At 39.5% G+C, this 24,646-nt stretch overlaps 3 protein-coding genes across 3 annotated transcripts in view; 2 read left to right on the forward strand and 1 right to left on the reverse strand.

Annotated features, from left to right (window-relative positions):
• arid5a (AT-rich interactive domain 5A) overlaps window positions 1-2,836 on the forward strand; it is a 24,828-nt gene extending 21,992 nt beyond the window's left edge. Inside the window, exon 7 of the mRNA XM_079636622.1 lies at window positions 397-2,836. Coding sequence (XP_079492748.1) covers window positions 397-1,596 — 1,200 coding nt within the window. The 3' untranslated portion in view covers window positions 1,597-2,836. The remainder of the gene's footprint in view (window positions 1-396) is intronic.
• Window positions 2,837-2,886: 50 nt separating this feature from the next.
• Window positions 2,887-7,882, reverse strand: cox5bb (cytochrome c oxidase subunit 5Bb). Its single transcript, XM_079638395.1, has 4 exons — window positions 7,743-7,882; window positions 5,533-5,603; window positions 5,356-5,455; window positions 2,887-3,521 (listed from the first exon to the last, which is right to left on the reverse strand). Exons 1-4 carry the CDS (start codon window positions 7,873-7,875, stop codon window positions 3,409-3,411), a joined length of 417 nt encoding a protein of 138 aa, XP_079494521.1. The 5' UTR covers window positions 7,876-7,882; the 3' UTR covers window positions 2,887-3,408.
• Window positions 7,883-8,414: 532 nt separating this feature from the next.
• Window positions 8,415-23,938, forward strand: gins4 (GINS complex subunit 4 (Sld5 homolog)). The gene is made up of 7 exons (XM_079637719.1): window positions 8,415-8,823; window positions 12,444-12,530; window positions 15,470-15,583; window positions 17,854-17,951; window positions 18,426-18,514; window positions 22,120-22,210; window positions 23,154-23,938. Exons 1-7 carry the CDS (start codon window positions 8,737-8,739, stop codon window positions 23,248-23,250), a joined length of 663 nt encoding a protein of 220 aa, XP_079493845.1. The 5' UTR covers window positions 8,415-8,736; the 3' UTR covers window positions 23,251-23,938.
• The last annotated feature ends 708 nt before the right edge of the window (window positions 23,939-24,646 follow it).

Raw genomic sequence — 24,646 nt, forward strand, 5'->3', positions numbered from 1 at the left:
TCAGTTTTTGGTCAAGATCTTGTATTGACAAAGCAAGAGTCCAGCACATCCCAAACCCTTTCAATGAATTTAAGGCCAATTAATGTGTGAAAATGAGTCTTCAAGCTCCTCTCAATCAGTCTTTCACAATCTGAGCCGGATGAATCTTGACATTGTGGTCCTGGAATATGAACATGATGAGTCTTCCTACATGGTTGTTTAAGAAATGAAAAGCTACACTCTCCATCGATTAGCGGTTGCCACACATGTAACATGCTAGAAACATAATAATCACTGCAATAATGATCCAATCACTTACTCATTTGCCTCTTTAAATCCAAACCGCAACTTTTAGTGTATCTCCAAACGTCGTGTGTGACGATCTCTTGTCCTGACGCATCTCACTTTCGTTCTCAGGAGAAACTGGGATCAGATCATCACTGTGAGAGAGCCATGTGTTCCCATCCCAGTTCATGGATGCCATCCTCCGACTCAGAGCAGCCGTCCACGGTTCCCGTCCACGGCCCCAGAGAGATCAAGCTCCTTCAGACTCCCATCCCGGCGGAGGTGATCTCTCCCTTGGAGAAGAAGAAGCGTATGGCTCAGGCCAGCCTCACCACCTCCGTGGAAGATGGTACCGAACTGGAGAGACCCTCCGTTATCCAGCTCTCCCACTCTTCCCAGTCTCCCGCTAACCCTTCCTCAACACGCACCCGACACTCTTCCGAAGGCTCGCCCGTTCCCGTCTCCTCTCCGTCTGGCTCCTTGTCCCGAAGCCCGTCTCCTTACTCGGTCTCATCCGAGGACTGTATAGCCGTGACGACCCAAAAGTCTCCCGTCAAAGAGGCCGAAATTAAAACCCCTTCTCGTTTGCCAAGTCTTCCCACATCCAAGGCGAGTAGCGCCGGAGTTTGCAAACCTCTCGGTTGTTACCCCAACAGCAAAGATCTTCCCAACTATCACCACTACCATTACCGGGAATTCATGCAAGCTGGCCAAACCCATCCCGAAAAAACTCAAAGGAGTTTCTTATGGACCTCGGATGGTAAATCCGCCACCAGACTCGCATCCCACAGGCTCCCCTCGCCCGTCTACACCAAAACCTGTTGGGTTCCTCATGCCTCAAGCTTCTCCAAAGTCTTACCACGTGATCCCTGTAGGCTACAACCCACTTTTAAGCCACACATGTCCTATCACCAGCACCTCCTAAAGAGGCCTACCCCCGATGAAGCCTATTTGAAGAAGATCCCAGTGTCCTCTCAGCTCCGCATGACGACGGACCGAAAAGAGAAAGGAAAAACTATGTTGCCGAAGCCTCTTCCTACCCAGCAGTACTTCTTCCACCCCAGTGCCGGTTTAACAATGCCCTACATGCCAACCTTAGAGAGGTCCCGGGGAGACTTATCCGAACAGTTGAAGGCTCTTCAACCTCTTCAACCTGTACTTCTACCAACACATCTAACAATACCTAATGCTCAGACCCACTCTATGCATTGTCCACCAGGGGGCAACTCCTTTCCTGGGTCTTTTGAGGCTTCTTTGCCCTCCTATCCTTACCCGTTTCCAATCTGGCATTCACCGGCTGGGTACAACATGACAGGCCTGCAGCCATACTGAACTGCTCTGAAACTACTGGTTCTTATGGTCTAGACTTCTATTGTGCTATTGTAAGTCAACATGAAATCAAAACTGATCCTGTTTTATTTCTTATTTCATATTTTAGCCATGTTATTTATGTCTTAACTTGTAATAACATGCTCAGAGTCACCACCTTAAAGTCCCCCTGTGGTGAAAATCAAGTTTTTAATTGTTGTTTATGTGTCTATGTGGTGTTTTTAATATGATTTAAGATAAAATGTGTAAGTTGATAAGTCGACAGCATTGCTGAGTATTTTCTGCTTAAAACTGCAGTGAACCAAAGACAGTCTCAAAAACACGGTTTGAAATCGCTGGTGTTTCTGACGTCACAAACTACCTTGTAACCAATCAGATCAACGTGTGATCGTCAACCAGTGGATCTCTGAGTGAGTGAGTGAGTGGAGGCAGGGCTCATTTGCATATTCATAGAACCTGAGGAAAGGGTGTCGAGTTACTTTCAAGCAATTTTAAGGCATAATGATTTTTTTTCAAGGAAAAAATTTCAAATGTTTTATCTTGGTGATCAAAGATGAGTTTTAAGGGATAAAATGATTGACTACAGGGGGACTTTACATTAAACCAACATGTGCTGGCTGTTTAATTTCCTTCACAACACAAATGACTACAAACTCTGATGTGGAACGGTCAAGTCAACGTTCAGGATTATTTAACATGAAGTAAAATGGGTTGTGAATTGTTTCATGTTGATTTTAAAGACTAATGCAAACTAAAAAAGACTGTTACATATGAGGTCCTGTAAGGTAGAGCGTCACTTGCAGCACCATATTCATGGCATCGATTCCTAACGTACACACAATACTGGTAAAATGTTTTAGTGAATGCACTGTAAATCGCTTTAGATGACCAAATGCTGTTAAAATGTAAATGTTACGACAAGTTTATCTATGTAGCTATATCTGCTAAAGAGAATAGCTTCTTAGTTGAAGTGAAATAAGTGTACTCAATCTTTCAAGCCATTCATCTAATGAATACAAATGACTTATGTACGATTCAGGGTCCAAGAGTAAATAATCAATATTTTTATATTTGTATGAATCATTACAAGGCTTTATTTTTGTTTTGTTTTATCTTTATATTAGTCTCAAGGTACTTGGCACAAGATCCATGTGTTTGAAAAATGCACCAATAATGTGAAAAATGTACAATTGTATACTGAATGTAAAAAATATTTTTGTATAAAATAAATTTGTCGAGATCATGTCAGGTCTTTCCTGTGAAGTCAATGAAAAAATTCAAGCAAAGAGAAGACACATTATGCATGTTGTCAATTTATTTTATTTTAGATACTGTATATAAACACAGAGATTCGTTTAAGTAGATGTATTGTGAGTCCCACACAGTAGGGAATGTAATTTATATGTCTACACATTGAAAAGCAAAGACATCTGTAGACATTATCACCCTTGCAAAAAGTGCAAACTTGTTTTAGTCGCCGATTTTAAGTAACAGCTCATTCATGTACCAGAACAGGTAATGCATTGTATTTCTGAAGAAAATTTGGAAGTAGCTGAGCCACAGCGAACAATAGGCTAAGTAAACTTTCTCATAATACAATGAAACATACATTCACAGATAGGAAAACAATGCAGAATTGTACATTGCAGAAAGCCAGTTTTCTTTATGTTAAATCTGCTCATGTGAAGCAACCAATGAAAAAGAACAAGGTCCCTATAAAAAGTGCAATTCTATTCTTCAGAACAGCGAAGGAGACTGTGTGTAAGACACACATCTGTAGTGTTAGAGTCAGTATGGGAGTGTTTAGTGCATGCTTCAGTGGGGTAACTCGTGTGGAACCAGTTTGTAGTGAGCGCCACAGGATGGGCAGCGCTGGGCTTCACCCTCATGCAACCAGAACCACACCACTGCAGTGTTGTCTTCTTCACCTTAAAAACACAAAGAGAAAATCAATCAGTCAGATTAGATTCATTTTATTTCAACAACATTAACATTAACCTTGTATAAAAACAAGGAGAGATGCATTGTGCCAGGTTGTAGCACAAGTGCTATTTTCCCTTGGCTGGTCAGTAACACATTAAAATTGACAATTTTACAACCACAGTCACACTTAATTTACAATTAAAACTATCATGTGCTCAATTGTTCCCCTTCCCAAAACCAACCCCACCCCACACCAACAAAACTATGCAATCAAAATCCCTACCTCTCCCAGTACACACACACACACACACACTTCATAAATGTGTACAGTTTTGTTGTGACGATAACCATGCTTTTGTCAAACTCGAAAAGGTTTGAGGATTTGTACATGTGATAAGGTGTGTGGGGAGAGTATTGAGTTATAGCCACAAAAGAAAAGGCTGATTCGCCAAATGAAGTTTTACGATTGGGGAAAAAAATTTTGGGTTGCGTAAACTCATTTTGTTGGTTTTTTTTTTTCTATATGTATTGGATTGCTTGCTGTTTTGCTGTCTGGGCATTGCCTGATTTATTATACTGCATGAATGCTGTTATTTAAACCAACAATGTTTTTTGTCAGTGTAAAGTTGGCTGTAAGCTGCTTAAGAAAGGTTATTTTGTTTATTAGAATAGGGGACAGATATTATAAGATTTTTATCTTCTTTCTGCTCCCTTTTGCACATGGAAATTTAAATTATCTAAAGAAGAAAATTAAATGTTTTGTGTTTTACCATGGAGCAATAAAAATTATAAAAAAATAAAAGAATATTGCACTCTCCTCTAGTGGCCGACCGAGTAGCTCATTTTTTTCTCCGAGTTAAGCGTAATACATTTTTTTAGAGGAGGAGGGACAGCATTATGAATGATTTTAAAAAGTAAACACACATTCAAATGCATTATCAAATTTCCAAAATTTAAAATATTGTACTTAGTCATTATTTTGCAGTGGTGAAATTGACGTGTTTTTTTATCATGGATCTTAAGGGCTGTTTTATATAATGAATCAGTCAGATAGGCCTATTGAGGCTTGTCCGAAGATCATCATGCTAATAATACACATAGCTATACACTTTCCTACCACCTATTTTTATGCATATTTTGGGATATTGCATTTTGTAAAGAAAAACTAGATTAAAAACACCAAGATGCACATAAATGTAAAAAAATGCATTAAAGTAACAAAAAAAAAGTGCATTAAAAAAAACTCTCTGCACTCAATTAAGGCGGATATGTTTTTTATCCGATAAGACGACGTGCATAAGCTATGATGGAAACATTTACTGAATAAATCCCTCAATGTGGATCAAAATACTCAGCAGAGGCTTTGATTGGATAACTGGACTAACAAGCAGACCAATGGCATCACAGCATCTCAAATGTTGGTCTGGTGGTTCTCAAAGTCTGTCATCAGAATTATTTATTATTATTTAATTCCCTCCAGAAGCATTGCAGCAACTTCCATTTTTCATTTTTATTACTGATATTTTGTGCCAATTTTCAAGGAAGTGACGATTTTGTTCTCTTGTGCACATGGGACAGAAAAGCCTGTTTATTCACGAATGTTTTATGCAATATTCCAATTTTGCGCATAAGTTAAAATTGCAACTTTGGATGGAAACGTAATAAATGACAGGACTATCTAGCAATGATCTTTATTTGGATGAGTCTTAAAGTCAGCACTGGTGTTGTTCATGTATAACACTGTTTTAAGTAAACCTCCTAAATGTTTAAGAGTTGATGAACTTGACTGGAAATATGTCTAAACAACAGAAATCAAAATTAAAGTATAAGATCACTTACAAACACAGCCAACAATCCTCTTGTTGGTTATGGAGGGGACGATATGAGGGTCTTGTTTGGAGCCTGCGTACTCCTTCGGTTTTAAGATGTTATACGGGTCCTGGTGGAGAAGAGCAGCACTGATTCTTCTGAACTCATACAGGACTCTTTATTTTTAACACAATACAAGATACTTGCCATTCCTTCCTTGGAAGCTTTCAACACGATCTTCTCCAGACCGGTGGCCTGCTCATCATCTGTGGGAATGCCTAACAACACAAGATCACAAACTATTAATATTACAGACAGCGACTGCAGTGTATCGATGCTCCTCATACAGTTATTTATTTATTTTTCTGCAAAGCATTTGGCTAACGTTACTTAAGGTACCATTAGAAGCACATTTCAACCACATTAAGACTATATATACATACATATACATACATACATTATATATACATACCTACAGTACACATACATATATACACACACACACACACACACACACACACACACACACACACACACACACACACACACACACAGACAGTTTCTTCTGCCATTATTGTTATTATGCAACAAACTAATCTATTTCCTGCCAGGGCGACTGAGAGTAAACAGGATGACAGCGATTAACAGGATTAGACTTCAGTAGGAATTCACTGAAGTTGTTGCGACAATCTGAAACCAAAAAAGTTGCATTAAAGCTCGTGTGTGTGTGTAACGTTAAAGAAGATGAATGTTTAATTGAGGCGGTGGGACAGTGACGCGCTACTAACAGTTAAGTTACTCAAAGAAGCCGATTTACTGTCGATCTAAGCGCTATCCAGTTCCAACAAACACACAAAACTAAGTCATTGGTAGTGATGTGACATTTGAACCGAGGCGTCGGAGCTTGTGTCGAGAAAAAATGGGCGTGCCAGATGAAGCCGCGATTCGAGGCTTGTGTTGTTAACGAGAAAATCACGTGACTCATGACAAACGAGGCCTCGGTTTGTGTGGATACGTCATCGGTTCGTTCTGAGTGTCGCTTCCAGATAAAGGGGGTTCGAAACTCGCGCCACCTTGTGGGTGTTGGCAGGAGTAGTAGAAGCATGTGTAGTGGTGTCAGAGTAAGAGAGTCAGCTCTCATTGTCATTATTGTGTCATATATGTGCTAGGGCTGTATATTATTGAATTATATCAGGTTAGTAAATTGTAAAATAGTTATAGTAAATTGTTATTATTAATTATAGTAGCTATATTATAGGGAGTAGCTATATTATAGGGAGTAGCTATATTATTAATATATTAATTAGATAAGATTATTTGTCTATAAATTTTCAATAGATAAATAAATAAATGTAACATAACTAGATCTATCTATCTATCTAAATAAATAAATAGATAAATAAATAAATGTAACATAACTAGATCTATCTATCTATCTAAATAAATAAATAGATAAATAAATAAATGTAACATAACTAGATCTATCTATCTATTTTTGGATCTGGACTGGACTGCTTTTTGATTTGGATTGCCCTTTTTTATGTGTTTGCTTGTTACTTTTCCTGGTAATGTAGCCAGCAAGGAAGAGGAAATCCTCCCCTGTCTGGGCTCAACAGAAGCATCGGTATCCTCATTTATTCCCGCTGGCACTGGCATTTTTATGTTCCCCTGAATCCTCTGTTCCTTGTGAAAGGATATTTTCCAAGGCTGGAGAGGTTTTGTCCAAGAAGAGGAATCGTCTAAACCCCAACACACTTGAAAAAAATCTGTTTCTCAATAAAAAATCAATGGTAATCCTACCTTCACCCAACCCAAACTGCAAACTCCTCTATATCCAGAGTCCCATAAGCACAACACTGCACTAAAACTGTAACCATTCACGGCACAAAACCTCCCAGAAACAATTCTTAACTTTTCCCACCCCAGACTATTGCAGTTTACTTTATTACACTCCCTCCAACATAAGCACTGCACTCGTTTCACTTTTGTTGTTCATACTGGCACTATCCAAACAATTTATGAATAATTAATGAATTGTGTGTGTGACAGTTGTTTTTGCACAAGTAAATTCAGTCAAAGAAAGATACATATTGTATTTTATACCCAGGCAATGGACAAATGTCTGCTCATGTACTTTTATTATTGCAAATGAAAGGTTACAGATATTACAGTGAGAAGAAAATACATAAATAAATGAAATGGGGGATCGGGATACGGACATCATAAGTCTGCTCAGGTCATTGGTTCAGAATTACTTAATTTGTCTGCTATATCATTGCACAGTAGCTAGGTGTCACTAGTGAGCAATAATGAATGAAGCTTCGAGTAATGAACCTTTGGGTGAAGCAATGGGCTGCGAGGTCTCAGTGGTTCAGGAAGCCTCATTTTGCCATCACTAGTCATTGGTGGACCAGTACCTCCAGATGCCAGTCGCCCGATGACAGCTTGAGATGGGACAAGCCTACGGCTGTAAACTGCAGCACGGGTCGCTGATCTCAAGAGGAGTCTGGCCGCCATTCTCACAGAAACACAACACTGCGCACTGCGCATGCGCCACAGCTGCGCGTTTGATTTAAAGGGCACGCAAGTAAAAGCACAATGCTGACATCTAGCGCCCTGGACGACTCGCGTGCATGAAACAAGGAAAACACATTTTACTTGATCAGAAATGCTCGAAATTTGTTAATTCAGAAAAAGTATATATTTTTAAACATTTGTATTATTATTTAGAAAACAATAACATGAGCAACCGACGAAAATCACTCAAAATTGACTGAAAGTTACAATATAAAATGTTATTAATAATTACACATAAATATATAGGGGCCTGATTCACAATGATCATATACACATAAAGTGTCCACATTACAGAAATGTGAAATAAGACTGATGCTAGATTTCCTAATAAAATACCAGTAATAATATAGCAGCATGATGCACCTGAATGTAAGGTCTGATTTCACAAAATCTGAATTTCCAAAATCTCTTCGATTGAGAACTATAATTATATAATGTTAACTATAAAACATATAAACTATTGAGCAAGAATTTTTTTTTTTTTAAACGACAGGCACTTGAGCTTTATTTTTGGTGCGCAATGCGCAGACTTGCGCTGCTTCAACCAGCTTGAGGACGCGGTGACATCATCGCTGCGTCATTTTGTTGTTTTTTGGCGCGAAATTCCCCTCTAGAAGGTTTCCGCAGTGATGATCGCGCATGAGGATGTAAACAGCTGAAAGTTTGGGATTTCATTTCGCTGTTTTTTGCACTGAAGTTTGATTTTGCGGAAAGCTGTATTAGCCGAGCTGATTCTCTGACGACAGAACTAAACGCGCTCTGGCTGGAAGTCCTGCACTTCAGATTGAGGCGTGTGTTGTTGTTGGACAGGAGTGTTACAGTGTTACAGTCACGATGTCAGACGCCAGTGATCTCAGTGGAGGAGAGGAGAGCCAGGAGGACGTGTTGACCCCAGCAGAGCTCATCACCAAACTGGAGGAGGTCAGACAAACAATAACACACACAACATGTGTTCTCATGCAAGCTCACACTGCAAAACAATGATGTTCGTACTCTGTATTTTCCCAGTACAAATATTTAAACATTCTTAAATCAAGATACATTTACTTTAGAAGCAGAACGATTCAATTGAGTATTGTATACCACCGAAAATTAATGCTTAAAATAAGATTTAAAAAGTCTTGTTTTCCTTTTGAATCTATTTTTTTAACCCCACTCGCAATTTATTTATTTTTTAAAGGTGCAGTAAGCGATTTCTGAGAAACGCGGTTGATATTTGAAATCACAAAAACAAACACGCCCCTACTCAAAAAGATCACACCCCTATCTTGATAGCTCCGCCCCCAAATTCACGAACATGCTATTAGTGCGTTCAAGTCATCTCGTATAGATCGTATTTACGAGTTGAACGCACTTGAACACCACCACAATGTCGTAAATACCAGTGGTAAGCTTGGGATTTTCTCTAAGCCCCGATCTTTACGAGTTGTAGGCGTGTCACTGAGAAACATGGCGGAATACCACAATACAAGGTGTTACGGATCAACTGGGGATCATGTTAACTGGGGACGCGCGCAGACAGTTTTACCTGGATTTCCAGCAGATGTTAAATGGTGACAGATTCGTCACAGCGAAATTTTCACTGAGCAGATTTAAAAGCTTTCCATGTTATTGTTAAATGTTTGTATCATATTACTCTGTTGTTTACTCTGTCACTGTTCCGCTGTATGTTTCAGACGCATTGAAGGGAAGTTGTAATGTGTTTTAATTTCGCGACACACCACGCCCATATTATTTTGTTACATTCGTTTCAATGAAATTCGTATCTGAAGACAAACGTAAGTAGATTAAATAAATTATGCTATTGACAATGTGTCTTTGCAGTGCGTGTGTATTCGCAGATTGTTGTTATGATGCCAATTTGTGGCTTAATTTAAATTGAGCAGCAATACTCCTGTGGTTAAAGGGACATGTCAAGCATTTATTTATTTATTTATTATTTATTTTAATGTTGCTGAGGAATGAGTTAAAGCATAAAGCATACAGTACACTCCATAAATGTTCCTAAAGAGTGGTCAACATTGATAAGCCATCGCTTATGGATCCAGTGAATTACCCACAGCATTTATTTAGGGGAATGTTCAACAAACATTCATTAGCTAATAGGTATGAAAGCAACAATAACAAAATAAAAATAGGCAAATAAATGTGTATGCATGCAGGACAGCTGTATTTGCCAACTGTGAAGGTCTGACCACACAGTCCCACCGTCCACATTCTGAACATTCAATCTAAGGAAGGAAGAACAAACTATAGAATAACATGTTAACGAAGAACAGTTACTTGTTTTGCAATGTATTGGCGCTTTTCCACTGCATGGTACGGCTCGGTACGGTTCGACTCGGCGCGGAACGGTTCGGCTTGCTTCGCTTTTCCACTGCGTGGTACGACTCGACTCGTTACGGTACGTTCACACGGGGCATCAGCGTCAACGCTTGACGGAAGGCGTGGCTGAAGTTTGGCACTGACGCCATGGTCATTGCAGCGTCAGCCAATGAAATTAGACAGGAACTCGACAACAACGCGATTGGCTGCCGCCTGGCTACTGTATTTGCATAGAGCGATCCTGATTGGCTGACGCTTCCGTCTGCGGCGATTCACTGGCGTTGCTAGTATGCCAGTAATGCCAGTGAAGCGCCGCCGACGGATCCACAATTCTTTTCGGCAACGCTTGACGTCACCCATTCAAAGACAATGGGAAGCGTTGACGCTGACGCCCCGTGTGAACTTCCGACAAAAGTGACTTGAACCCTCATCGTGCGTACAAACTTCCCAGGAGGACTTGAACGCACCATATGCAGAACAGGCACTTCCTCCTCAATTGTGGACACGCCCTTTCCTGCTGATTGGCTATAATTATGTTTTGGGTCTGATCTTTTTTCAACAGTTTCTCAGAAATCGCACCTTTTAAGCTTAAGTAAATGTGTCTGGATTTAAGAATGTTTAGATATTGATATAAGTTTGTAATAAACTAGTAAAAATATAAGGATATATTTACATATAGATATGTAGTGGAAAATAAAAATACTGCGACGTCTACTACACATCAAACACATTTATGAAATGACACAAAAGGAAATTAGTTGGGCTATTTAGTGACCAAAAATGTTATGAGGTGCATCCTGGGATTATTTTGAACAATATTGAAGGAGTGCACATGTGTGCTGGCCTCTTGGTGAAGGAAAAACCTGTAGAATGTAATTGAAGAAATTATTATGTTGACACATATTTGTGTAAACAATAATTTGTATGTAGAAGTTATTTTTTTTGTCTACAAAACTTATTTGAATCATTTAGAAATTAAAAACACCAGAAGTTTTTTAATATCACGAGAAACATAGATTCCTTTCGGTGTGCTTACATTTCGATAAAAACGTATTGTTTAAGCGTATAAAAACATATTGTTTCAAAAGTGCTGCACATTATGGGAATAATACATTGAATGCATGAGATGCAGGCTGTTTTAATGTATTATTGCAGAGTATATTTCTAGGTAAACTAACTATTTTTATTTGTTATTTTTTAAATGGAGATCCTGATTCTGTATAGCCATGTTATAAATAACTTGAGGTTCTGGCAAAATGTGAATAGCTGCATTCTATTTAAAAATATGTAATTATTTACAATTAATTATTTAAAAAAACGGATTGAATGAAACATTTAGACTCAATCATAAAGACTTCCCTTGTTTTTTTTTACTGGATGAATCAGTGAATCTCTTGAATAATTGATTCAATGACAAATACATTTTTAACAGTCACATGTCGCCATCTACTGGTGTAAAAATATATTTTTTTTAACGTCAGTGATTTGCTCTATTTTTATCACTTCTGTAGACATCAGTGTTTATATCTGAACTGTAAGCTATTATCCCAGTTCTTCTCTGATAATATGAATATTTGTAACAGAAATAATGAAACTGTGTGGATGAAAAGGCTTTTTCTGAAGCTGTTTCATACAGTGCTGCTAAAAAATTTACACACCTCTTGCAGAATCTGTGAAAACGTGAATAATTTTAACTAAATTAGAGAGATCATACAAAATGGCAAATGCACATTATTTTTTTTATTTAATACTGTCCTGAATAAGATATTTTACATAAAATATGTTTCCATATAGTCCACAAGACAAAAAATAGCTGAATTTATAAAACAAACTATGAAAAAAAAAGAAAAAAAGAAAAACAACTATTAAAAAAAGGTTCAAACATTCACTGATACTCGATGCATTAAGAGTCGGGGGTGAAAACTTTTGAACAGGATGAAGATGTCCAAATTTTTCTTATCTCGTTTAAATATTGTGAATAATATTTTTTCATTTAGTACTGCCCGTCGGAAGCAACAGAAGATACATGTTTCCCGGAAGACAAATTAAGTGCAATTTACCCTGATCTTCAAATGTTCAACCCGAATGGTTTAGGAATGAGATCACGTGGGTGTTTGAATCGAGGCCGCAATCTTTTAACGATTAATCGTGCAGCTCTATAGACGCATGCGTTCTGGTGTTTTCTAATGTGTGTCAATCATTCTCCTGTGTTCCAGGCTTGGCTTAATGAGAAGTTTTCTCCAGAACTGTTGGAAAACAAGTCCGAGTTGGTGGAGTGTGTGATGGAGCAGCTCACACACATGGTATTGATCTGTGTTCAGTGTTTGGTGAAACATTCTATGTTATATTTTTAGGTAGTTGACAAATAAAAAAAATTACGCTACATTTTTAACATTAGGCTTTAAGATTAAAGGGGAAGGAATATGTGTGCTATAACTAACCAACCATTTAAAAAAAAATGCCTCTTAGCTTTTAGTAGCTTCACTTAAAAATATTTTCCACTTAAAATAAAAAACATGAATACATAACACAGTTATGCAATATTGATATGCAAGAAAAATTTATAAAAGTATAAAAAATGGCATACAATTTGAAATGGTATTTAAAGGTGCAGTAAGCGATTTTTTTAAAAAGTGGATCTGACCGAGCAGCAAAACAGACTTGTAGCCAATCAGCAGTAGGGGGCGTGTTCACTCATGATAGGGGAGGAGAGTGAGCCAATCAGCAGTAGGGGGCGTGTTCACTCATGATAGGGGAGGAGAGTGAGCCAATCAGCAGTAGGGGGTGTGTCCTCTCATGATAGGGGAGGAGAGTGAGCCAATCAGCAGTAGGGGGCGTGTTCACTCATGATAGGGGAGGAGAGTGAGCCAATCAGCAGTAGGGGGCGTGTCCTCTCATGATAGGGGAGGAGAGTGAGCCAATCAGCAGTAGGGGGCGTGTTCACTCATGATAGGGGAGGAGAGTGAGCCAATCAGCAGTAGGGGGCGTGGCCTCTCATGATAGGGGAGGAGAGTGAGCCAATCAGCAGTAGGGGGCGTGTTCACTCATGATAGGGGAGAAGAGTGAGCCAATCAGCAGTAGGGGGCGTGTTCACTCATGATAGGGGAGGAGAGTGAGCCAATCAGCAGTAGGGGGTGTGGCCTCATGATAGGGGAGGAGAGTGAGCAAATCAGCAGTAGGGGGCGTGTTCACTCATGATAGGGGAGAAGAGTGAGCCAATCAGCAGTAGGGGGCGTGTTCACTCATGATAGGGGAGGAGAGTGAGCCAATCAGCAGTAGGGGGCGTGGCCTCATGATAGGGGAGTAGAGTGAGCCAATCAGCAGTAGGGGGCGTGGCCTCATGATGGGGGAGGAGAGTGAGCCAATCAGCAGGAGGGGTGTGTGTCCTCTCATGATAGGGGAGGAAAGTGAGCCAATCAGCAGTAGGGGGTGTGGCCTCATGATAGGGGAGGAGAGTGAGCCAATCAGCAGTAGGGGGCGTGTTCACTCATGATAGGGGAGGAGAGTGAGCCAATCAGCAGTAGGGGCGTGTTCACTCATGATAGGGGAGGAGAGTGAGCCAATCAGCAGTAGGGGGCGTGTTCACTCATGATAGGGGAGAAGAGTGAGCCAATCAGCAGTAGGGGTTGTGTTCACTCATGATAGGGGAGGAGAGTGAGCCAATCAGCAGTAGGGGGCGTGGTCTCTCATGATAGGGGAGGAGAGTGAGCAAATCAGCAGTAGGGGGCGTGTTCACTCATGATAGGGGAGGAGAGTGAGCCAATCAGCAGTAGGGGGCGTGTTCACTCATGATAGGGGAGGAGAGTGAGCAAATCAGCAGTAGGGGGCGTGTTCACTCATGATAGGGGAGGAGAGTGAGCCAATCAGCAGTAGGGGGTGTGTTCACTCATGATAGGGGAGGAGAGTGAGTCAATCAGCAGTAGGGGGCGTGGCCTCATGATAGGGGAGGAGAGTGAGCCAATCAGCAGTAGGGGGTGTGTTCACTCATGATAGGGGAGGAGAGTGAGTCAATCAGCAGTAGGGGGCGTGTTCACTCATGATAGGGGAGGAGAGTGAGCCAATCAGCAGTAGGGGGCGTGGCCTCATGATAGGGGAGGAGAGTGAGCCAATCAGCAGTAGGGGGTGTGGCCTCATGATAGGGGAGGAGAGTGAGCAAATCAGCAGTAGGGGGCGTGGCCTCATGATAGGGGAGGAGAGTGAGCCAATCAGCAGTAGGGGGCGTGTTCACTCATGATAGGGGAGGAGAGTGAGCAAATCAGCAGTAGGGGGCGTGTTCACTCATGATAGGGGAGGAGAGTGAGCCAATCAGCAGTAGGGGGCGTGTTCACTCATGATAGGGGAGGAGAGTGAGTCAATCAGCAGTAGGGGGCGTGTTCACTCATGATAGGGGAGGAGAGTGAGTCAATCAGCAGTAGGGGCGGGTTCACTCATGATAGGGGAGGAGAGTGAGCCAATCAGCAGTAGGGGCGTGTTCACTCATGATAGGGGAGGAGAGTGAGCCAATCAGCAGTAGGGGGCGTGTTCACTCATGATAGGGGAGGAGAGTGAGTCAATCAGCAGTAGGGGGCGTGTTCACTCATGATAGGGGAGGAGAGTGAGCCAATCAGCAGTAGGGGGCGTGGCCTCATGATAGGGGAGGAGAGTGAGTCAATCAGCAGTAGGGGGCGTGTTCACTCATGATAGGGGAGGAGAGTGAGCCAATCAGCAGTAGGGGGCGTGGCCTCTCATGATGGGGGAGGAGAGTGAGCCAATCAGCAGGAGGGGTGTGTGTCCTCTCATGATAGGGGAGGAGAGTGAGCCAATCAGCAGTAGGGGGTGTGGCCTCATGATAGGGGAGGAGAGTGAGCCAATCAGCAGTAGGGGGCGTGTCAATCACTAGAGTAAGTGAGCAAGAGGGAGATTTGAAGAAAGACTAGAAAGAGATGGCTGAGAGAAACAAAAGAGAAAAGTTCAGAGGAATAACACTGGAAAAAGAAGAGTTATGATCAGGCAAGAGCTTTAGGACCCGTGTTAATATTAGAAAGCTTTCCAGCGCTGGAGAGACTGAAAGCTCTTGCACTTGAAGCTCTTTCACTCTTGCATTGTGTGCTCTTTGGGGGCGGAGTAATGAAGCGAGTGGCATTTGTTTGTTTGAGTTGATTTCACATATCAACAGTGTTTCTCAGAAATCGCTTACTGCACCTTTAAAATAGTTTTAGATGAAGTATGGAATGAAATGTAGCCTTTATATTTGTGTATGCAGGAGGAAAATCTCCAGAGGGTGAGGAAAGGTGACGTGAAAGCCAGCGTCCATCGCATGGAGATCGATCGCATCCGCTTCGTGCTGAGCAGCTTTCTGCGCTCACGGCTCCAGAAGGTATCCTGCAGATGACTTCAGAGTCAGTCGTTTAGCTGTTGCATTTATTCTGAATGTATATCTCAGATATCTCCGGAGTAACCTGAGGACACGTGTCTTGCTGAAGCTCATAGTAGTGATAGTTAAAGAGCTGAAGGGTTTTAGCCTAGAACCTTTCAGTTACCAGCCCAGAAACAAAAACTTGAGATATAAAAAGACGGTGCACTCGTATCACTATCGCAATATTGTGAAATAAGTCCCGCCTTCTAAGTAAAAGAGAACCAATCACTGATAGATAAAGTCATCGCGTCACTGTAGCTGCGGTTAGAAACTCTCGTTGCTTTAGAAAAAGTAGATACTTTTGAGTGTGTAGCAGAAGAGTAGACAAGCTTTGGGATATACTGATCACATCATACAATACAGTCTTTAACGGTTGCTCTCTTTCGCTTAGTTACACGCATCCTGTCACTGACCTGTCAATCATGTCAAAGATAAAATCCTCCACTATTAATTTAATGTTCTACTGTATCGGAGAGAAATCTGCAGTCTTTCATGCGGAGACTTTCCTCATATTCATGCATAATGATGCATTTAAAAGTTAATGGCCAAACAGATCTTTATAAAAGCCCACATTGTTGTTGCAGATTAAATATAACATGAAAATACTCGAGGTCAGGAATCGGATACTTGTTAAAAAAAATTAATTTCCATTCCTCTTATCGATTCTTTTGTGAGACTTTAAACTATTCAAGCATCAGACGAGTTATGTTTTTATTACCAGACTCTATAATAACACTATTCAAACAACAAAAGACAGAGAAAATTCACTCTTTCTTGACTGAATAACTTTTGTAACTATATTTGTAATGTATATTTTATTTATAAGTGCAGTGTTATTTTACATTTGATAAGTTTCTGTACATGAATACCTGGAAACCACTTTATTTTAATCGTATCTTTGTTCAGTTGTATCTATTTGTTGCGATTGCTAATTTTTTATTTGTTCTTTTTTAATTACTGAGTGTTTACTTGTCTTTAATAATGCTTGAAATGTATATTCGTTAGGCTAGTTGTTTCTCTATGGTGTTTTTAAACCACAGGCAAACGTTCCTTGCGTAAGTGTTCTTTAGCCTGTTGATTTTTGTTCATGATATTCAGCTACAATTAAATGTTTTCCAATAAGACTAAATGTGAATATCTAAGTTTTTTTTGTTTTGTTACCTTATTGGAATCGAAATTAGGAATCGATAGGAATCAGAATCGATAAGCAGAATCGAAATCGGAATAATTAAAAATGATACCCAACCCAATGGGACGCGAGCCAAACTAAAAAATTCAATTGAACTTCAAATATTTTTTTTTACAAAGGTATGAAAAATACCTTTAAGGGTTTGGTTTTAAGTCAGTTTTTTGATGCTATAAAACGGTGTAACGTCATGATTGACAGCTGTGCTTGTGAAAGAGTCTACAGGAGCTTAGACGTGCCGTCCATCTTTTCTTACAGTCTATGGTTGAGATGTGTGCATGTGTGCATTGGCTGGTCCAGCCTGAAAAATTCACTTTTTTTTCTTTGTTTAATGATTTGAGTGTTTAGAAACAAAATTTATGAGACAGTTGTCAAATTTCATTGGTGAATTCAAGTATGAAATGTATTTATTTTAAAAACATGAATTTGCACAGTTTATAGGGCCCTTTGAAGACATTTTTTCCCCATATTCTGTTTGATTTTTTTCCTATTTAAATTTTTCTGGGTTCTGTTTTATTTTTATTTATTTTCAGCACTCCGTTTTAATGGTTAAATTAAATGTTAGTCATCTATTAAATTAATAAAACTTTCATTTATGAATTTCTTTTACAATAACAGGGAACTATGAAATGTTTTATTTTTCAGAAATTCTGTGTTTAAAATTTCCTAGATTACGGTGGTAATCAAATGAAGGCATAAAACATTAACAATTTAATTAATCTTTTAAAATGTAATCAAATGAAAAACCATTCCTTTTATGTGTTGTCAAACAAAGTGCTGCACAACAGAGGTTTACTGTTAAAATTAAAACATGGAAAAATTATGATCATTGTTGTTATAATCATGGTTTCTGTGTGTGTATGATATGATGATGGTGTTTCTCAAAGAAATTATTAAACTCTCAGAGCAAATTTTGATCCACTCATCCAAAATTTGCCAAAATCTGTGACATTCCACAATAAACAGTAAATGGATTGTTTTTATAACTGGATTCTTTAATTCCATACTTGTGTATATATACTGTATATGATTATGTCATCTGCAGATAGAGAAGTTTTTCCCTCATGTTTTGGAGAAAGAAAAGTCGCGCGCGGATGGAGATCCTTCGTTTCTCTCTCCTGAAGAGTTTGCCTTCGCTAAAGAGTGAGTTTGTTCTGAATCTATCTTCCATATCAACCTGTGGTTTAGCACGAACATACGCTGTCCATGGAGTTTAACTGGTCTTATACCATGGTCTCTGTGAATACTTGATTCTGATTGGCTGCAGGCGGTGTCCATTAAAAAGTGATGTAGGACACCTAGTAAAGAAGTTCTAAAACCGTTAGTTTTCGATTGTAAAATAAATTAAAATATAAACTAATGTGTTATTTGGCAAGTGAACATAGTATAAGTGGGTTAATGCCCGACGAGGTGTCCATTGTCAGGTATTAATGGACTTCGGCGGAGGCAACCGTCCGACGCGCACGCCTCACCGTCGTTCATTATTACCTGACAATGGACACCTCGTCGGGCATTAACCCTTTCTTGAAGACATGTTTTTGGGCAGCATGTTGTGTGTGATTTTCGTCACTGTCTGTTTGTCCTGTAATTCACAGAACTTGTGTGTTGTTTGTTCAGGTATCTGGCCAACACCGAGGTTTATCTCCGAACCGTGGCTCTGAAACACATGCCTCCAAACCTGCAGAGCATTGACATGCTGAAGGCCGGTGAGAAACCGTTCACTGGTTTAAATGGATTCATCATTGACAATTAACCAACATTACTTCATTTTCTTAACTTTTTCCCTGTCATTGATGAAATTTTCTAGCAATCCATGGTTTCACAGTTATAGTATTACGCATCTACTGAAAGAGTACATATTCTCTGGATCAAAACACAGGCGAAGAAGAAGCAGAAACCAGCGATACCATATGTAATCATATGCATATGTAAAATAACGCGATTATCAACATTAAACAGCATACCGTATCTTCCGGACTATAAGTCGCATCAGTCAAAAAATGCATCATGAAGAGGAAAAAAACATATAAGTCGCACTGGACTATAAGTCGCATCTATTTAGAAATTTATTTCACAAAATCCAAGACCAAGAACAGACATTTAATCTGGAAAGGCAAGTTATTCAGCTGCACAACAGCACACAGAACAACAGGCTGAAGGTGTCCGGTGTGTTAGCGTAACACATTAACAGTTATTCAGCTGCACAATAGCATAAAGAACATATGGAGGCTGAATAGGTTAAACCAGGGGTCGGCAACCCAAAATGTTGAAAGAGCCATATTGGACCAAAAAAATAAAAATCAAATCTGTCTGGAGCCGCAAAAAATGAAAAGCCTTATATAAGCCTTATAATGAAGGCAACACGTGCTGTTAGTGTCTATATTAGCTTTATTAGCCCCCTAGTATCAAAATGATAAGTATGCTACAAATACATACCGGTAATGAGCAAGGCGACCTTTGTTTCGAATCTGTCACTTTATTGTTTCCATGGTTACGCGTCATTGCTTGTCACGGGACACAGCGCAATCACAACACAGCGCTGAATGAATGATGATCTGCTTTCATGTAATTTTTCCTTTTTTATTAAAAATATTCACACATTTATTATCTATAGTATGAAACACTGATATTCCGATTGTCAAATATGTGCATGTGGATGTGTTTTGTTGTATAAACACCTTTATAACGATCGCGTTAGTTGAGCTGTAACTTATCTGTTGGATTTACAACACGTCAATTCATCCACTTCTCCCGAAATACATGAAAGTAAGTGGCTGGTGAACTGGGAGAAGAATAGGGTCAAATGTAAAGCTACTTACACAATGTGTATCTGATATGAATAAAACGTGTCGTCTTTTTATATTATAAAGGATTATTATTGCCGCTTCCATAGACATCCGTGTATATTTTACAACATCAAATTCATTGTTTTTTTTAATGATTCTTAAATGTCTTAAACCTAAAATAAACATTATGTGGTTGAAAACACTGAATAATTGTGATTATGACAAGCACTGAGCGCGTCCGACTGAATCTCTGTCTCAGCGCCAGCCAACGCGCCAAAGCACGTTTGAATTTAGCAGTTGATCACGTGATGCACTGACCGTTCTAATCACACCGGTGTGATCGTACGTGCGAAAGGGTTAAAACAAAATTTTTTTTTTCCATTTTCATATTTTTTAAAAAGCTCCAGGGAGCCACTAGGGCGGCGCTTAAGAGCCGCATGCGGCTCTACGCGGGTTGCCGACCCCTGGGCTAAACTAACATTAGCCAGCGAGTCCAACAAGTTACCGGTCAGCAAGTTCACCAAGCTCCCGATCTCACTCCTCAACACTGAATCCATTGAGTTCTTCCTCGGTGTCGCTTCTGAACAACTCCGCTAACTAGAGCGCCCTCTCTCGGCTGTAGACGGGAATGCTTTCTCTTGGTTCATCTCAGTCATTGAGATCTATTTAGAAATTTATTTCACAAAATCCAAGACCAAGAACAGACATTTAATCTGGAAAGGCAAGTTATTTAACTACTCAACAGCACACAGAACAACAGGCTGAATAGGTGTCCGGTGTGTTAGCGTAACACATTAACAGTTATTCAGCTTCACAATAGCATAAAGAACATATGCCTGTGAGGCTGAATAGGATAAACTAACATTAGCCAGCGAGTCCAACAAGTTACCGGTCAGCAAGTTCACCAAGCTCCTGATCTCATTCCTCAACACTGAATCCATTGAGTTCTTCCTCGGTGTCGCTTCTGAACAACTCCGCTAACTAGAGCGCCCTCTCGCGGCTGTAGACGGTAATGCTTTCTCTTGGTTCATCTCAGTCAGTATGAATTAATTTGATATATAAGTCGCAGGACCAGCCAAACTATGAAAAAAAAGTGCGACTTATAGTCCGGAAAATACAATAAATCAACACTGCCTAAGGCCCCGATCACACCAGACGCATTTTTTGCAGTGAGAGGCGCCTTTTTTCAATTGTTTTCCTATGGCAGTGAGCGTTCTGCACGCTGTTTATCGGCCCGCTGCGCCTCGCGTTTTTGAAGTTGAAAAAAAATCAACTCTGAGCGGAAAACGCGCCCGACGGCATAGCGTTTTTTTTCCACTGTCCAATAGAATGAATGGAGAGACGGGCCTTCCGTTGTGGTGATGAAAGCTACAGTTGCTTTAAATGCCCGGAGAGTGCGATAAATGTGCGATAACGCCCGGATAAACTTGTGGTGCTCTCGCGTGTTACCAGGAGCTAACGACTTCATGGACCGTAACTACCACAATGCTAACAGAAAGTAATTAAAGTTAATAATGATTGGAATTTTCCGGCAATCCATGATTTCACAGTTATACTATAGGGGGCGCTATTACGCATCTACTGAAAGAGTACATAATCTCTGGATCAAAACACACAGGCGAAGAAGAAGCAGAAACCAGCGATAACGTGTAATCATATGCATATGTAAAATAACCCGATCATCAACATTAAACAGCATATAAATAAAAACTGCCTTATGTTACTGAATAAAATGTCGACCCAAGACGAGCTTTAGGACTGTGAAGCTTTAGGGGTGTTGATGGATCATCCCTAAAGTGTGTTTTGATCATCGTTCTGAATCTGATCTGGATATAGTCTTTGACAAAAACACGATTTTCTCAGGTTTTTGCTCTGAATTTTTTTTTTTTTATTAAACTTACCCACATTCAAGTGTTGATTAAAAAAGAAAGCATGAAGCTACAATAAAATGGGGTTTTGGTTTAAAAGCAGCTCTTCTGATATATTGCATGTTCAGATATTCTTAATTTTATGCCATTTTTTGTGAAAATGATCAAAAATGCTGGCGGTGGCGGGCAACTAAAAAAAAACACTGGCGGGGAAAGAGTTAATGTTTTAAAATGTAAATTTAATACTGTATTTTGCTGTTATATTTGGAGATTTACTGTGTATATATGTAAGGAATAATTGACGACAGGCCGTTGAATTATTAGAAAAATAATGCACACCCGAGGTGGTAATGCGGTCACGACGCGAAGCGGAGTATATCATATTTTGAAAAAAAAAATCACAAAATATGAAGCAGCTCAATTGTTTTAAACATTGATAATAATAAAAAATAATAAAAGAATGTATGTGATTCTTAAATTGTAATATTTCACAGTATTAGTGTTTCTGCTGTATTTTGATCAAATAATGCAGCCTTGGTGAGCAGAAAAGACGTCTTTCAAAAATGTAAAAAAATCTTACCGACCACAAGCTTATTGTGATTGATTAATTGGTGCATCTGTGTGTGTGTGTGTGTGTGTGTGTGTGTGTGTGTGAAGTTCCTGAGCCGTGTCTCGACTCGTTCGTGTTCCTGAGAGTGAAAGAGAGGCAGGAGAATATCCTGGTGGAGCCGGAGACGGATGAGCAGCGGTATGGACAACATCAGCGTGTGTTACACACTCTTCTAGTGCAGAGGCTGTTTGTGAATGATGATGAATCAAATGGCTTTGAAATATAAAGATTATGGGTGTTCTTATCAACATTACATAGTCTCCTCCAGTGTTGGGGAAATGCATTACAAGTAACTTGAGTTACGTAATCAGATTACTTTTTCAAGTAACTAGTAAAGTAACGCATTACTTTTAAAATTTACAACAAAATTTCTGAGTTACTTTTTCAAATATTTCCCATTTATTAACTGACAGCTCTCCTGTCCTCATGTTGAGACAAATCTAAGTGCAGAGGCGTGTGTGTGTGTGTGAACATGATGTTTATTGTAGTTCTAGACTAAAAGTGAGCATTTACTCATCTCACTTGCACAAAAAAATATTCAATATTCCTCAAAATGAATAAAATCTGTGAAATGCAGAATCAGAATACTATGCAAACCTCCAAATAACTAAATATGTTTTATAAAACATTATTTTTATGCATTTAATCTCACTTTATTGACCAATGTACTTGCTTCTGACCTTCGATGATTCAATTAAATAAGCAAAAATGACTTTAGATAGATAGAAAGTTTTGCTTGTTTGCTTTCCTCTACTGTACACATGTCCTTCAGTCTGAGGATTATTATTTCACTTTTAGTGTGAAAGGGTTTTTACATTTGCCCAAAAATAGAACAAGCCCAGCCCAGGTGGGAAAAAAGTAATGCAAAAGTAACGTATTACTTTTCTAAAAAAGCAAGTAAGTAATGCAATTAGTTATTTTTTAAGGTAGTAACACAATATTGTAATGCATTACTTTTAAAAGTAACTTTCCCCAACACTGGTCTCCTATAGGGGGCAGCATTTTTTTTCGGTTTAATGAGCTGGTTGAGATCATAAAGCAATATAAGTGAACAGTATTTCTTTGCTATTGTCTCTTTCAGGGAGTACGTTGTGGACTTGGATGAAGGTTCGCAGCACTTGATGCGTTACCGTATTATAGCGCCTCTAGTGGCCAACGGTGCGGTGCAACTGATTTAAACCCCGGAGAGCCTCAGGAACGGCATGAAGATCATCGGTCAGTGAAGCCGGACTGTGAACGTCGTGTCTCAGATCCTAAAGCACGTCTCTGTGTTTGAACCTAAAGGCATTTATAAATGGCTAATTGACATCGTGAAACTGATGTACAAGCAATATGGATTATTAGTATCTATAAACACAAAGATTCTTCAATGTATTCTGACAAATGCATTTGTTCAAAACACAGTGCTGTGTATAATATACTCTTGGCCAAAAAGACACTCTGAATGAACTTGGGTTATTGCAAACTATCTGCAATATTTCGTCACATATTGACAGCTCAGTTATTGCAGTGTGATTATAAACTCTTGAAACGGAAACTGTGGTTTTCTCTGTAAATGGGAAGTTGTTGGTTTGGATGTGGTCATTTAAATGGCCACTGGGGTTTCGTTGGAGTGCTAGAATAAAGTTGTATTATTTATGTTTCTATATTGATCATGTTTTTGTGTGTTGTCTGCTACTTGTTGGTTTGGTATCATGCTATTAGGTGGAGCGATGAGACTTATGACGTATGTGACCCTGGACCACAAAACCAGTCACGAGTCGCACTAATAGCCAACTATACATTGTATGGGTCAAAATTATCCATTTTTCTTTTATGTCAAAAAATCATTAGGATATTAAGATCATGTTCCATGAAGATATTTAGTAAATTTCCTACCGTAAATATATAAAACATGTATTTTTGAGAGTGAATGCAGCACAATCGTGAACATAAATGCACAACTTTAAAGGAGATTTTCTCAATGTTTCGATTTTTTTGCACCTTCAGATTTTCAATAGTTGTATCTCGGACAAATATTGTAATATCCTAACAAGCAATACATCAATGGAAAGCTTATTTACTCAGCTTTCATATGATGTATACATCTCAATTTCAAAAAATGTACCCATGTGACTGGTTTTGTGGTCCAGGGTCACATATCTGTTAAACTCTTCAAGTTTGTAAATGATATTTATGGCATATTATAATGTAATAATAATAATTTGTTACATTTATATAGTGCTTTTCTGGGTACTCAAAGTGCTTCACATGGAAGGGGGGGAATCTCCTCAACCACCAATGTGCAGCTCCACCTGATGATGCGACGGCAGCCATTTTGCGCCAGAACGCCCACCACACACCAGCTTACTGGTGGAGAGGAGACAGTGATGAAGCCAATCAGTGTATGGGGATGATTAGGAGGCCATATTTTGGCCAGGATGCCGGGGTTACACCCCTACTCTTTTTCTGGGATTTTTAATGTCCACAGAGAGTCAGGACCTCGGTTTAACGTTTCATCTGAAGGACGACGCTCTTCGACAGTATAGTGTCCCCGTCACTACACTGGGGTGTTAGGACCCGCACAGACCACAG

Source organism: Phoxinus phoxinus (assembly GCF_949152265.1).
Source record: "Phoxinus phoxinus genome assembly, chromosome: 15".
Taxonomy (NCBI): domain Eukaryota; kingdom Metazoa; phylum Chordata; class Actinopteri; order Cypriniformes; family Leuciscidae; genus Phoxinus; species Phoxinus phoxinus.